Genomic DNA, 14,594 nt, shown 5'->3' with positions numbered 1-14,594 from the left:
CAAACTGAACCATGACCATCCAGAATTTTGTTTGTTGAACAAACTTGTTTAGAACGCTGAGATCCAATATTGGTCTCCAGTCTCATCTTTTTTGGCACCACAAAGAACCTTGATTAGAATCCGGATCCTATCTGGTCTGGTGGGACTTCATGCGTGACTCTTTCTTCTAGCAGCTTTTGAATTTCCAGAGCTGCCTGATCCCTCTGATTGGGTGGAACATCTGGGATCCTTCTTCCTGTTTTTGTGGTCAGTTCGAAAGGAATATGGTAACCTCTGGTAATGATCCTTAGCATGCAAGCATCTGTGGTTAACTTTTGCCAGGCCAGTGGGTGCAAGGATAGTCTCCCCAAACTGCCTCCAGAGGCAAGCAATTGGGCTTCCCTTCAGAAGCACTGGTAGGGTTTCCCTGAGAAAGAATCTCTGGAACCCTGATTTTGTGGGCCAATCTCTGCCGTATAGTTGGCATTTTAAACCACATTTTCCTGCTCCTGTAGTTCCTGGATTAGGAGTGCTGGTGAGTGGAAAAACGTACACCCACATCAGAAAGGGTTTTTCCATCTTTTTCACACCTGGCTAAAGTATATTTAACTTTAGAGTCAAAAAGAAAAGCTCCGTTAAATGGAGCATTGATGAACAAAGACTTGAATGGCTCTGCAAACACACACAGGTGCATCCAGGCATGCCTTCTTATGGCTACGTCTGAATCCGCTGACCTAGTCGTCCCTTTGGCTGCATGTGCAATAAGTCTCATGGGTGAGTTAGAGACAGACTCCAGGGTGGCAAGCTGGGAGGTTACTTTATCCTGACCCTCATCAGACACAGCTCCAATGTGGGTACCTGACAGCTCCTTGATCAGGTCCCTCTGAAGTCTAGTAAAGAGTGCTAAAAAGTTCAATGACCACAAAGCAAAGGTCAAAGAACTGCAGATCCACTTTCTAAATCTGTCCATCGCCCCAGACTCTCGGTTAGGGGGATTAACAGTGGAACTTTCTTCCGCCAGCTCCTTATTTGTGGCTGCTGCAACCACTATGACATCTACTACTAAACCTTTGGCCCAATGCTGATGGTCTTCTGAAGCTGAAAGTATTTTATCTAGTCTCCTGGGGATTGGTTCTATGGAATCAGGGGCCTTCCATGCCTGCTGGGCAATCAGTTTGATAAAATCACCAGCCGACAGGGTCATCCAAGAGGTAGATGGGTGAGCACCAAATGTTTGCAGGTACACAGACTCCTCCAAGGATGGGTCTTGGGACTTCCGGCCATCCCTCTGCTTTAATGTTTAGAGAATGTCTCCAAAGACAAAATCTGTGTCTCCTGTAATAGAGTCCTCCAGGGAATCAAGGTCTTTCCTCTTACATGACCTCTTCCAAGCCATATCCTCAGTGGGAGCTTCTGAGAAGGAATCAGAAGAAGTAGGGTCCTGTGCAGGGGTGTCAGCCATGTCGGTGCTCATTGGCCGGGTGTGGAGGTTGATGGAAGCTCTGGACCAGAGGAGATCCTGGAGAAAGGCTCCGATGGGGGAGAAACCAACTAGGAGCCTGCGGAGGCCAATGCCCTCTCCATAACTTGAAAGACAGGTACTCCCAAAGAGGGATGGGAGCCCAGAACTGGGAAGTACAACCTCAGAAATGTGGTCCCACCCCACTCCGAGGTTAGAGCCGAGGAAGAGCCCACAAATGGTGTCATGGAGCTACGACCCCAGGAGTCCATCGATTCCAAAGCAACTGAGGAACTCAGGGTGGAGCCTGGAGCTGAAGACATAAGCTGTCGGCACCAGGACAGCTGGAATCAGGGAAGTCAGAGCTGAGGACTCTAAAGCCTTAGTGGTTAGTGGAAGAAAAGTCTGATGGAGTCCTTGGAGAAAGATGCCTATCTCTAACAGGGACTGAAGCCTGGGAAGACATGGATAGACCCCTCGCCACAAGGAGCTGGTCCACCAACCTCACAACGTCGACTTCCAACAGACTCCTTGAGGACTGTACTGACAAGGCCAAAGGAGATTCTGGCCTCTCCAAAAAGGGACTTGGTAGTTGCCCCACAATAGGGTCTACCGAAGGAGAGTATCTGGTTCTGGGAACCAAAAGAAACTGTGGTTACTGGGCTATAGGCACCGATGAGGGAACGAGTTCTGAAACCACTGTTGATACCATAATCAGCACCAAAGATGGGGAAGCAATTTCAAAGGATGGCACCAAATGTGGAGGCGCCAAGGTAGTCACTGCTACCGGAGCTGATGGAGATGGTTCCATAGATTTTCTCAGATCCACCTTTGGTTCCGCAGAAGCTGTGGGAACTGAAGGTTTGGACTTCTTATGAGCTGGAGAGCAGGGTCATGTCAGCACCGAGTGACTTCTCTTTTTTGAGGTTGATGAGGACGATGAAGGAAAAGACTCCTTGGATTTAGCACCTCCAGGCTGACCAGGCAAGGCCTCTTCAAAGGATGCATTTAATAAACCTTTTAAAATACATTTATTCTTTCCTTCAACTAAGGCCCAGTGGCTAAAGTCCTGACAAATGTCACACTGCTGCTCTAAGTGCGCTGGGCCCAAGCAATGCACACAAGATGTATGACCACTGGAGCTTGGCATTTTTCTGCTAAAACCATAACAGGATTTAAAGCCAGTAGTTCCCTTGCTTTTTTCTGCCATATTGAATGAAAAAGATCAACAGCAGATACACTCATGGTAAAAACACACACACACACACACACACAAAACACTGAGAAGGAAGGAAGAAGGAAAGGCTACCAATGATGATATGCCAAAAACTACCAGAGGTAGGGGAAAGGGATAGCACTACCAGCAAAGGTGGGACAGATACCAAATGGTAAGAGGGACAGAACATTCACTCCACAAAAACAGTAAAGGTTAAAGGACAGAGAGGGTACTACAAAGTAAGCTAACTGAGTAGGAGATTGAAAATCTGAAATATAAAAGTAATAAACAACAAATGTTTACTTAGCTCAAGGAGAGTTCAGCTGACGCATCTTTACCAGATAAGTGGCAAATGAGATCTGAGGTAATTAGAGAGAGGCAATTCTGGGTAGGGACTTGACTCAGGAGTTTTTGGTTGGTGTGAACTGTTGTGACAGCCAAGCCAGTTCCAAAACTCGGAACCGAGTCACATGTGTCAAAGATAAAATGAAGACTGACAACATCAGATTCATTTTTTTCTGCTGCTATGCCCACTCGCCAGTGACAGCCCATCAGTGGGGCATACAATGGGCATCATGCTGAACAGACCCTTACTTCAGCAAAGGGCTGACATCAGTAGGGCTGACCTGTTCAGCCACAGCAGGCAATGTGCAGTTGCTTCCTCATGAAAATCAGTGTGTGTGTATGTGTGCGCGAAATCTGACAGTATGCCACCTAATGCCCATCCTCCCTAACTGCTCCATCAACCACCTTAGGAACTACTCAAACTCAGGTCACCTGTGCCATAGTGAAGGGGTTATCCCTCTACATCACTGGCACAAGCAGAAGATTTGTAGTATTTGAAGCTCATGCTAGCTGTATCTACCAAAATAGAGATGACACCTTTGGGTATTCTCAAAAACAGTTTTATTAATGTGAAACAACAGTTGGGTTGACTATGCCCAGCAAAAACATAACATTCTGACATTTTTTTAGAACATAAAAATTCCTTACAGTCCATGCACAATGAAAAGTCTCTTGTAATTGCATACCACTTGCTCCGGGGTTTTCTTTGATCTCTGTTTAAAAGAATATTACAGTACCTTAGTGATATATAAAAAAACAGAAATTAAATGCAGTCTTTACTCCCATGACAGATATTAAGATCACTAGGACTCTCCAACGGTAGGCTTATCCTTCTGATTGGTCTCTTCTAGAACAAAATACTCTAGTACTCCACCAGACTACTCTGGAACCTTGTTCTTTCTATCCGTCGGAGTTTATCTCTGAGTTACTCTCTCTGTCTCTCTTAAATATCTTGAGGTTTCGTGCCAGAATTATTTTGCCTTGAATACATGTTTCCTCTTATAAACTGCAGATGGTTTTTGTGTTCATTTTGAAGAATGTAAAATTATTGTTCTTAAAATGTTTTGTAATAATTTGGAGCTTTTCTCACTGAAAATGAGCCTCTACCCAGTCAGAGTTTCCTGGTAATCAAATGTCAATAAATAAATAAAAGGGAAAGCATAACAGTCACTACACTTTAAACAATGGTAACAAAATATTTCACAATATTACACACATCAAAAAATTCATACTTTTATACTCATTTCATTGAGACTCCAACATGCTATGTTACTATACACACACACACACACACACAAACTTATCTGTATATATGTATCTACACACACACACACACACACACACACACACACACACACACACACACACACACACACACACACATATTAAAAAGTAACTATATGGATTGAGATGAAAAGTGCATTCAGTAGCCGATGTCAAAGCCGTAAATACTGCTATTTGTACCTGATGATTCAGAGCTACAGGAAAAACTAGAGGTGGCTTAAAGGACTACAACATCAAATAGTGCACACGGATATATTAATGTTGCCAGTGGCATGAGAAAACCCTATATCATAACACTGCATATGCTGCTGAAGCATGCTAAAACAGATCTAGTCTGAGGTAGCTGCTGCATATGCCTGTCTCAGAATATGATCTGCAACACCATGGATGAGAAGACAGATTCATTAATTTCAGCTCCATATTGTTGAAGGACACAGACATGGCATGTTCACTAACAAGTGCTATCAGGGTTCCCTTTTCAAACACCTTAACACTAATCAGTGCAAATATTAAATATCACCTACTATTTGCAACATACTCACACAGATTATATACTGTGTTTATGTTGAATGAATTATCTTTCATAATGTTGGACTACATTTATATGGTCTGTGTAACTGTGCTATGCTAAAATTCAACTGAAATGTTTTGTGCTTCCTTACTATTGCTCTGCACTTGTCACATGGTTCATCTCAGCTCATGACTGAAAAGGATCTATGGATCAGCTCACCTATGTGATTAACAAACAAACAATCAATGAGTAAGTGTTCTACAGCATAATCTGTTTCTGCAAAAATGGCCATGGTACATAAGAGAAGACATATTTTAGTGTTTTTCCCTACAGTGTACAGCTTGTTCATGGCATACAGGGAGCAGTGATGACAACCCTTGTACCCTTGTCAAATAACTAAATGAGTCTTACCTCATAGTACTCAGGCAACCAGTAAATGTCTGTTACTACTGCTCTGTGTCCATGTTCTATAGAAGATACTGCACAGTATCGCACAGTGGGTGTTTTTGTAGGATGTTCAGCCACAGCTCCAGGCTTCAAATTAAAAAAAAAAGACTTTAGCATTACAGGTGCTAAGGCAAATGCCAATATTTTTTTGCGATGTAAATAATATACATTTATCTCAAATTAAAATATCAATAAAGACTAATAAGCAAATAAATTAATAAACAAACTTTGGGAAAATGTCGGTGGACAACTGAATTGACAGAGCATTAAGAACTGCATAGCTTAGGAAACATTATTGTCATAAAGAAACCCAAAATGCAAATTCCCTCAAAAGACAATGGCATTAGGCTGCACTGAAATACATTTACAAATATAAATTACCTTGATCAAAACAACTCTGCCAAAACATGAATAGCAAATATAAAATATCTGAATGCTTTTCTGGGATTCTGTCTCTCCTACTCTCACCGCTGTAAAGGACTGCTCTCCACAGTTTTAAATATAGCCTTATTGTAGCATAATAATCTAAAAATAGTCAAACCTTATTAGAATCATTTATATCATAGTTAAACTACAATTATACAATGACGAGTCACTGGTATTCAAAAATGTGCACGCTGACTGGACAGCCCAACCAGTGTGCCTGTTGTAAATCGAGCATATACCAACAGAAAAAAGTCCAGCCCCTAAAGTACCATTGAGCCACCAGACTTTTCTATTGGAATATCCTAGTAAGGGCAAAGCAAAATACAAGAAAAATCAGGTGTGTTCTGCAAAAGTAAAGAAACAGAAATGTACCTGATTTTCCTTGTATTTTTGCGCTGCCCCTCTTTAAATCTTGGCAGACTCACGTACGTCTCAACTGTCTGGATCTTTGAAGAATGTCCAGATTTTTGCTTATAGTACTTGTCTGTTCTACATACAAAAATTAGTTTTCTAAAAAGCCACTGGGGTTGAAGTTATTAAATAATTACAGACATTTAATATTTAGCTTTCATATCCTTCAAAAAATGCATGCTAAAAATCAGCAGCAGAGATTCTCTTTTGTCCATTGTTTCCCTTCAACAATACTGATGTACTGTACAAGTGTGGAAATGTAACTCCCGTATGCATGCACGGTGCATCAGAAAATGTGGATGAAAGGGAAACATTAAAGAAGAACATTACAGTGCCATTATCCAAAGACATTATTTAGGAAAGCTAATCAGTTTCTTTAAGTAATGTCATTGCATAATAATAATAACCCAGTAGTGGGTGTGGTGTATATCAAGATTTACCTACGGCTGGCTTTGTTTAATCATTTGAGATTTTCCATTTTGATCAAACCATATCACCCATGGGAAAATCCTTATATACCCACAACCACTCGTGGATTACTGCTTAATCAGCCACCCTATTCAGCAGTTCTAATGGACTGATAGCAATACACAGGCGTGGATAACCTCTTCAAGAGATATTTCTACAACTTTCGAGAAAGAAAAGTTAACAAGTAAAACCAAACAGATGTTATGAACAGAATTCATATACTATTTAAAAATTAAAAGGGACAATAACCTTCAAGAGCAGATCTTAGGACATAAAATGAGTTGTGTACTGTGAAATCATTAGGAAAAAGGATGTTCCATTTTCATAATTAAGAATGGAAGTGGTGATACAAAGAGAATATGTTGAAAAACTAACATGAGAAAATATACGCACAGTTAGAAAATATATGAGCTATCTGCAGATAAAGAACCCAACTAGGCTACTGGCGCTAGGGCCTATGTAAGCCTAGCCAACAAGGTTCCCCAGCTTTTGCCACCCAAGAAAGTTAGTTATTTTCCTGTGCCCCTGTCAAGCAGGGCCACAGGAGTGATCCCCGGGGTGAATTTCCTAATTCCCATCAATTCAGCAAGATTTTTCTTGAAGAGTGCTAATGAGGAACTTTCCTTGACATAGATAGGTAGCTTGTTCCAGAGTAAGGGAAGTCTCTGGGACAGGAATCTATCCGTCCAGCATGTTCTATTTATTGTAGTAACAAGGTTTAGATCCCTAGAGTGTTTATCCTGGAGGGATTGCTTTAAGTGTAGCATGTCCAACAGCTCTGGGTTTCACATAGCTTTGTATGTTAGGCAGAGATCACCTCGGAGTAGGTGAGACGATATGCTATGGAGTAAAGATGGAGTTTTTTGAGACGGTAAGAATAAGACAACTGTTTGACACCCATAATTCTCTTGGTGAAGTACTTCTGTGGCCTTTCCAGCTGTTGCAGATGTCTTGTGAGGTACATTCCAAAAGGGGCATTGTATCAATAATGGGTCTAATGAGTGCCGAGTAGAGGCGAACAATGAACACTTTTTTCCTGGATGAGAACCATTTCATTATGGGGTGTGCCATGTAGAAGGATTTTCTGACTACTGTGACTTGGGTGTTAAGAGGACTGCTGCCTATGTGGTAGTTCATGGGAACAGAGTTTTTACCAAAGGAGATGACAATGCACATTTTGTCATTTAGCTTGAGGCCATGGCTATGACAACAGACATTTGTCTCAGTGAGGCAGGTAGGTAGCCTTTACTTCAGAGAAGTAGATACCAAACAGGAGAGGACCCAGGACTGAACCCTGTGGTATTCCAGTTGTCATTGGTTTGAAGTTCGATTTGGAGTCTACAACTTTTACAGTGTGGGTTCTGTCAGTGAGCCAGTTGGCAACCCACCTTGTGATGTATGGATTTATACCCAGTTTAGTGAGTGTATCTATAATTCCAGAATGGGGGATGGTGTCAAAAGTCTTGGCGAGGTCAAGATAGGCTGTGTGAACTTCCTTTCCCTCGTCTACAGCTTTGGTGACTGTTTCAAAGAAGTCAATCAGGTTCAGGAGGCATGATCTGCCTTTCACAAACCTGAACTGGGTGGGGTCCAGGGTTTGGAGGTTACCTATGTCTTTGTTTATGAGTTCCATGATGATGCATTCCATGGCCTTGCAGACCAGGCTTGTCAGGCTAATAGGGCGATAGTTCCTGGGGTCCATGGTAGCTCCCCCTTTGTGGAGTGGTATAACTGTTGCTGTACACCATTCAGTGGGTACAAAGCCTGATGTGAGACTATGATTGAACATGGTGCTTAGGTGGGGAGTCCAGTTTGTTCTGAAGTTCGTGTAGAACACAACCTGGGATGTTGTCCAGTCCCATGGAAGCTGTGTTTTTGGCTTTGAAAAGTGCAGTTTTTCCCTGCGCAGTTGTGATTTCAGGGGCTCTGCATTCTTCCATTATAGATATGGGCCCTTTAGGGGGTGGGGGGTAAAGTTAGCACTGAACCTATCAGCCAAGATCTTGGCGATATCAGTTGGTTCTGTAATTTTCGTGCCATTGTGCTGTAGCTCAGAGCAGACCTGGGTGTTGCCATTGAGATTCTTGACATAGCTATAGAATGCTTTGTGGTTGTCCTTAGAATCAGAGGCAATCTTGTTTTCATAGCTAGCTTTGGAGGATTTTATGTGGGATCTCAGTTTCTTACTGAGGAAGACCAGAGAGCTCCTCCACTCATGGGATTTTACTCTCTTCTGCAACAGTTTCTTCCTTCTGTTTGTTTATAATGGGGGAACAGCAGATTGGCTTACTTTTTTTTGGAGGATAACGTCTTGGTTCTGTTAGGGATAGCACGCTCCATGCACTCATGTAAGTGCATTTGTGTAGGATTCTGCCATCATAGCTGTAGTGCCCAATTGCAAGGATATCATGAAGTTTGCCACTTCTGTCTTAAGAAGCATGAAGTTGGTTTTGGAGAACTTTTTTACAGTGGTTTCCTTAATGGGGGGTGGGGGCGGGATGTGGATATCTATGGTGATTAGCTTATGGTCAGCTCTGATCAATGAGGAGCTGACTTCAGGTATGGAACACCGGTAACTCGTGTTGGTAATGACCAGGTCTAGGATATTGTTGCCCCTGGTGGGGGTGTGGATAAGTTGATCCAGGGCATTGAAGTTTATGAATTCTAGAAAGCATTGAGCGAAGGAGTTGGTACATGAGTAGTTTTCCCAGTTAATGGTGGGGTAGTTGAAATTGCCCATTATTAGGGTGTTTGGTTGGCCCCTAATCTTTTCCAGTATATCAAGAAAAGAGGAGTGGGAGTCCTGGTGCATGGTGGTGATCTGTAGCAAGCTACAATTTGGATTGCAGTTTTGCCCAGAGTTAGTTGCACTTGGATAATTTCAGATGCATTATGTTGGGCAACTAGCCTGGAGGTGTGGATATCCTTAATGAATATGGACACACCTCTGCCTTTGGTGTTCTGGTCCAGGTTAGATGGCTGAAAGGTATGGTATGAGTTATAGCCTGGTAATGCAGGGGTGCTCTCTGGAGCCTTGAACCAGGTTTCAGTCACAGCACAGATATCGATTTTCTCCACTTTGAGGAGTGCCTCGAGTGAGTGCATTTTGAGGTTTAGACTTCCAGCACTGAGTAGCATTACCCTCATTTTTTGTTTGCACGTACCTGCTACGGTGGTGGGTTTGTCATTTGGACCTTGCCTAAAAAAAGCACTATAGGGGTGGCAAGAGCCTTAGCCAGTATCCCGAATCCCAGGGGTGACAAGTACAGGCCATCTCTGGCAAAGCATCATGGCCTGTCAACCATGTCATCCCAGGCAGACAGATACTGGATCCCCTTAGAATGACACCAGAAGCTTAGCCAATTTTTGAAGTCAATCATTTTGTCCTTGTACTGTGGTATATCAGGATTTACCTACGGTGACAATCTGAGGTTTTGCCAGCTACGTCAGGAGAAGTAGGGCAGTGGATGTGTAAGATATGTCACCATAGCTAGATGGAATTTTGTAAAGAATTATGTAACTTGTATAGCAAACCAATTTGTACAGATGCTTGTGCTGAAAAACATATTTGTAAAGCTGCTTGCATTAAAAATGTACCAACAGTGTGTCTTGCTGGACGGAAAAAGAAATACACTTGTATGTCAGACTGTATTATAACAACTGAAATTAATATTGTAATAGAGGATACTGGAAGAAAAGAGGTTAAGCTCAGCTCCAGCTAACTTTGAAAAATAGTATGACATTAAATTACTTAATTTGGGCCACAAAGATTATATCTTACAGCTGTGATTGCAGCCAGAGAATGGCAGATATGTGCGAGGTTCTGGGCCAGTTGCTTGGAAAGAGGGTAGTATGGGAACCAGAAGTCAGATGACCAGATGTATGTGATGCCATTCTGTAATCCAGGGCTAAAATGATGTTTTAATACTAGACAAGACTGAAATCTCAGAGCAGTCTGTTTTTGGAACCTAACAAAAAAGGAGCTCTCATCTTGCCTTGCTCTAGTAAGTGAGCTAGGGAATAGTAATTCTTTAGATCAGTCGGGAAAATATATTGAGATTAGTTAAGTACTGTTATCAGTGTCAATCTATTCATCTGTGTTATTTTAATATTTCCTGTGACTGAAACTGTGGTGTTTATTGCAAATAGATATTTAGTATTTTCATGTTCTTTGATTATTTATCATTAAATGTACTTGAACATTTCATTGTGGCTGGTCCTTTAGAGAATATTTTAACCTTTGAGAGTACTTATATCTATTTGGTAACTCTGTGGCCGCTCCCGAAAGCCTTACTGCATTGGTCAAAACACTATCATTTTTATTAATATTAATTTCACTCGTTATAATTGGGTACCCTTGTAAGAGCCTTAGAGTATCTGGCTTTGGAGTGCCTGGTGGCAGTAACTACCTTATAGGCTGGGCAGAAGAGGGCACAGCTAGTACATCTGTGCCAGACTTTCCTGTGTGTGTGTGTCTGTGTGTGCATGTGTGTGTGTGTGTGTGAAAATCAAATTTCAAAGAGTGTGCATGTCAGCTACTTAGACCAGGGATACAGAACACTGGTTTCACAGACAGAGTGGTGAGGGCTTCACTTGGACACTCGGCTGAGGGCTCAACTCTATAGCTGTGCCAGTGGGAATTCTGGAGAGACAGAAACCCAGCCCCTGGACTGAGTATGTTCCCTGTGTACTCTTATGGAAAACTGTGCTTGGTGCAGACAGCTACATCTGGAAATACTGTTTGTATCTATTTTTGTTCCAAGTGAACATCCCTCTCCAGTGTCAGTGGTGAGGATTCATGCTGCTTGATTACTGGCCCAGACTTGGGACATCACATTTTTTTATCATGCCATTCATATTATGCTAACATTGCAAAATTTAATCCGCTAGGTATTTTCTCTCTTTCCATTCTGGGACATGGCAGCTCATTTTCCTTTATCATGGTATCTAAAAGGATCGTTAAACAGTCTGAATTGCTGAGAAGAAAGAAGGAATACAGAAAGTCTGGGTATTAATATCTTATCAGATCATTCACAATGCAATTATATTACTTCTTCTTCTTCTTTCGGCTTTTTCCAGTTAGGGGTCGCCACAGTGGATCACCTGTCCACTCATGATTGGCAGTGGAGTTTTATGGTGTCGAGTCGCCAGCCCAGCGCCCAACCTTCCACAGAAGGCACACACATGCACGCACGCACTCACACCTTGGGCCAATTTAGAGTGTCCAATCCACCTACAGCATGTCTTTGGGATGTGGGAGGAAACCGGAGCACCCAGAGAAAACACCCGCGACCAAAGGGAGGACATGCAGACTCCCCACAGAAGGCACCCCAGCCGAGGATCGAACCGGAGAACCTCTTGCTGTGAGGTGGCAATGCTAAACACTGCACCACCGCGGCTGCCCTATAACAATGCAATTATATTACTATGTTTAGGTAATAAGTATGATACAGAACTGGATTTGGTAAAAAAACAGCAGTGAGAAGTTGGTTGTTTATGATATAAATGTTTAAACAGGAAAGAAAATTCTGAGATCAGCAGGTTCAAAAGGCATGAGTAGAGTGCTTACTTGAAAATCTGACTGTAAAACTGTGTGTGTGTGTGTGTGTGTGTGTGTGTGTGTGTGTGTGTGTGTGTGTGTGTGTGTGTGTGTGTATGTGTGCGTGTAGGTAGGGGTGAATAATGACCTCCACATGGATCAAACCACCACCCATTACAAAACATAACCTCAAAAAGAATTTAAACACTGAGGTATACCAAGAAAAAAACTACTGGTGAGGAGCACAATGTTTCTGCCTACGGAGCAGACTGAGAAGAATAATTCCTGCTGATAGCTGCTCCAGTTACATAAGCTAATAATGTGGAAGGACTAAGTATTGTCTGTGATACTGGAAGGTAATCAGCTAACAAGTGTAGACATATGCTGCTTTAGAATCAAGATTTCATATTGTTTCCTACTTGCTAATGTTAGAGACCTGCCTTTATTTGACTATTGTGGGATTTTCAAGTTAGTATGGCATAAGACTGGGTGCATATAAGTGTGCGTGCACGCGCGCGTGTGTGTGTGTGTGTGTGTGTGTGTGTGTGTGTGTGTGTGTGTGTGTGTGTGTGTGTGTGTGAGTGTGTGTGTATACACAAGTAATATGAACCTTCACAAACCCATATTCAACAAACTCAGCCTGAAACCAAACAACAAATTAAAATGGCAGACAACCTATCACTACATTTCCCAAAACTTAAAATGCAGTGGCTACATACATCCTAATTCTGTTTCAACTTCTACCCCTCACTAATCCCACCCAACTACCTCTATTGACCCATCACTTCTATACAATACCCCACAAACTCTTTTTCTCTGCTTATCATCCTTATTAACATTAGAAACATTATAACAAGTTACCAGAATTCCATGCATGGCTTGCCTTGCATTCACCAAACATTATAGCAATAACAGAGACATGGCTAAAAAAAAAAAAAAATGAAACAAAAGATAATGAGATATGCCTACTCGATTATCACATACTCAGGGCAGACAGAAAATATAAAAGAGTTGGTAGAGTTGAAATACTCCATGAAAATAGTCTACACCCCACCCTCTCACCTCTAACACCCCATAAACAAAACGGAACACTTCGTACCTACTCTCAAACTAAACACAAATCCCTCTATATAATAGGAGCTTATATCCTGCTAGGAAACAATCATAGCACAGCAGAAAATCTCTTCTGCTGGGTAGCATCCAACATCCCCCCTCCCGAAACTACTATTACATGACTTTAGTAGTGACTCTCTCTCTCTCTTTTTCTCCAGTAACAACCACACCAATACGATGCTATATATCTATATGAACTAACACAACTGATCATCACTCCCACTCACTTCAACAGTAAAAATAACAAGGGTACTATAATAGTCTTGGTACTCACTTCTATGTCAGGTAAAATCTTTAACTCCTCAGAGTCTTTAAGTAACCATCTCCCTATATTAGCTAAAAGAAAGCAAACAAAAATCCAGAAACAACACCACTTTAACATGACACATAACCTCTCGAATTTAAACAAAGACACATTCATCTCATACCTAAAACAGTACAACTGACAAACCTAAAGCACCTACCACACATTGACACTGTAGCTTGCTGTATATTCCTAAAAATCCTAAATGAACTAGCCAGAAGCACAAAACAGTTCATGAAACTTCAAGATGCTGCCTGGAAAACTTGGGTCACAAACAAAACTCATCCAATCAGAAAATCAACGAGCTTAGAAACAGAGCCAAATGCCATATTAAATTAGGCAAAATATATATATATTATACTAATCTCCAAAATAAAAATTACCAGAACTCCAAATTATTCTGTTTCTCCATAAACAAGCTTCTAAATCCTTGCCATTCAACACAGCCTTCACCAATCTGCCTGGCAAAAATCTAAAAATGGCAGCAGAGGCCATAGATTACCCTGTCTTAATTCTAATAAACTGCTCTATCAATGACTTTTATGTACCTTTACTATGGAAAAAAATGTTACCTCCTTCCCACCCACAAAGGTGTTCATTTTACTGAACTCACCAATTAAGGACCCATCGCCATCCTCTCCTACATAAAAAAATTGTTGAGAAGTGCATTCGGACCGAACTCCTACACCACATCACACAAAATGCACTCCTCTCTTTTTCTTCACAGCATGTTTTTTTGCCCCCACCATAATACCTCCACCACCATCCTTAATTTCACTAACACTGTTACCTCAAATTTGTATCTGCTCTCTTTCTTGATCTATCCAAAAGTTTTTTCAAAGTCTCCCACCCTATACTCTTACAAAAACTCTCCAATCTAGGCCTTGATAATTCTTTTCTATCCATTTTCTAATTACCTCTCTAACAGACTCCAGGTAGTAAAATGGCTCAATGACATCTCATCCTTTCTCTATGTTGCAGTTAGGATCACACAAGGATCCATACTGGGACCTATCCTGTTTAGCAATTTTTTAATTACCTTGATCTGGCCAGTAAGAATGCTACTTTAATACAGTGTGCAGACAATTTTGC

At 41.5% G+C, this 14,594-nt stretch overlaps 1 protein-coding gene across 1 annotated transcript in view; it reads right to left on the bottom strand.

Annotated features, from left to right (window-relative positions):
• The window catches only part of LOC122814288 (dynein axonemal intermediate chain 3-like), a 948,661-nt gene that overhangs the window by 905,153 nt on the left and 28,914 nt on the right, over positions 1–14,594 (bottom strand). Inside the window, exon 3 of the mRNA XM_044086878.1 lies at positions 5,206–5,328. Coding sequence (XP_043942813.1) covers positions 5,206–5,328 — 123 coding nt within the window. The remainder of the gene's footprint in view (positions 1–5,205; positions 5,329–14,594) is intronic.

Source organism: Protopterus annectens, chromosome 10.part0, assembly GCF_019279795.1.
Source record: "Protopterus annectens isolate FY-2018-M chromosome 10.part0, PAN1.0, whole genome shotgun sequence".
In the NCBI taxonomy this organism is placed as follows: Eukaryota; Metazoa; Chordata; order Ceratodontiformes; family Protopteridae; genus Protopterus; species Protopterus annectens.
The sequence above is the reverse complement of the archived record's forward strand: the minus strand, read 5'-3'. Positions and strand labels throughout refer to the sequence as shown.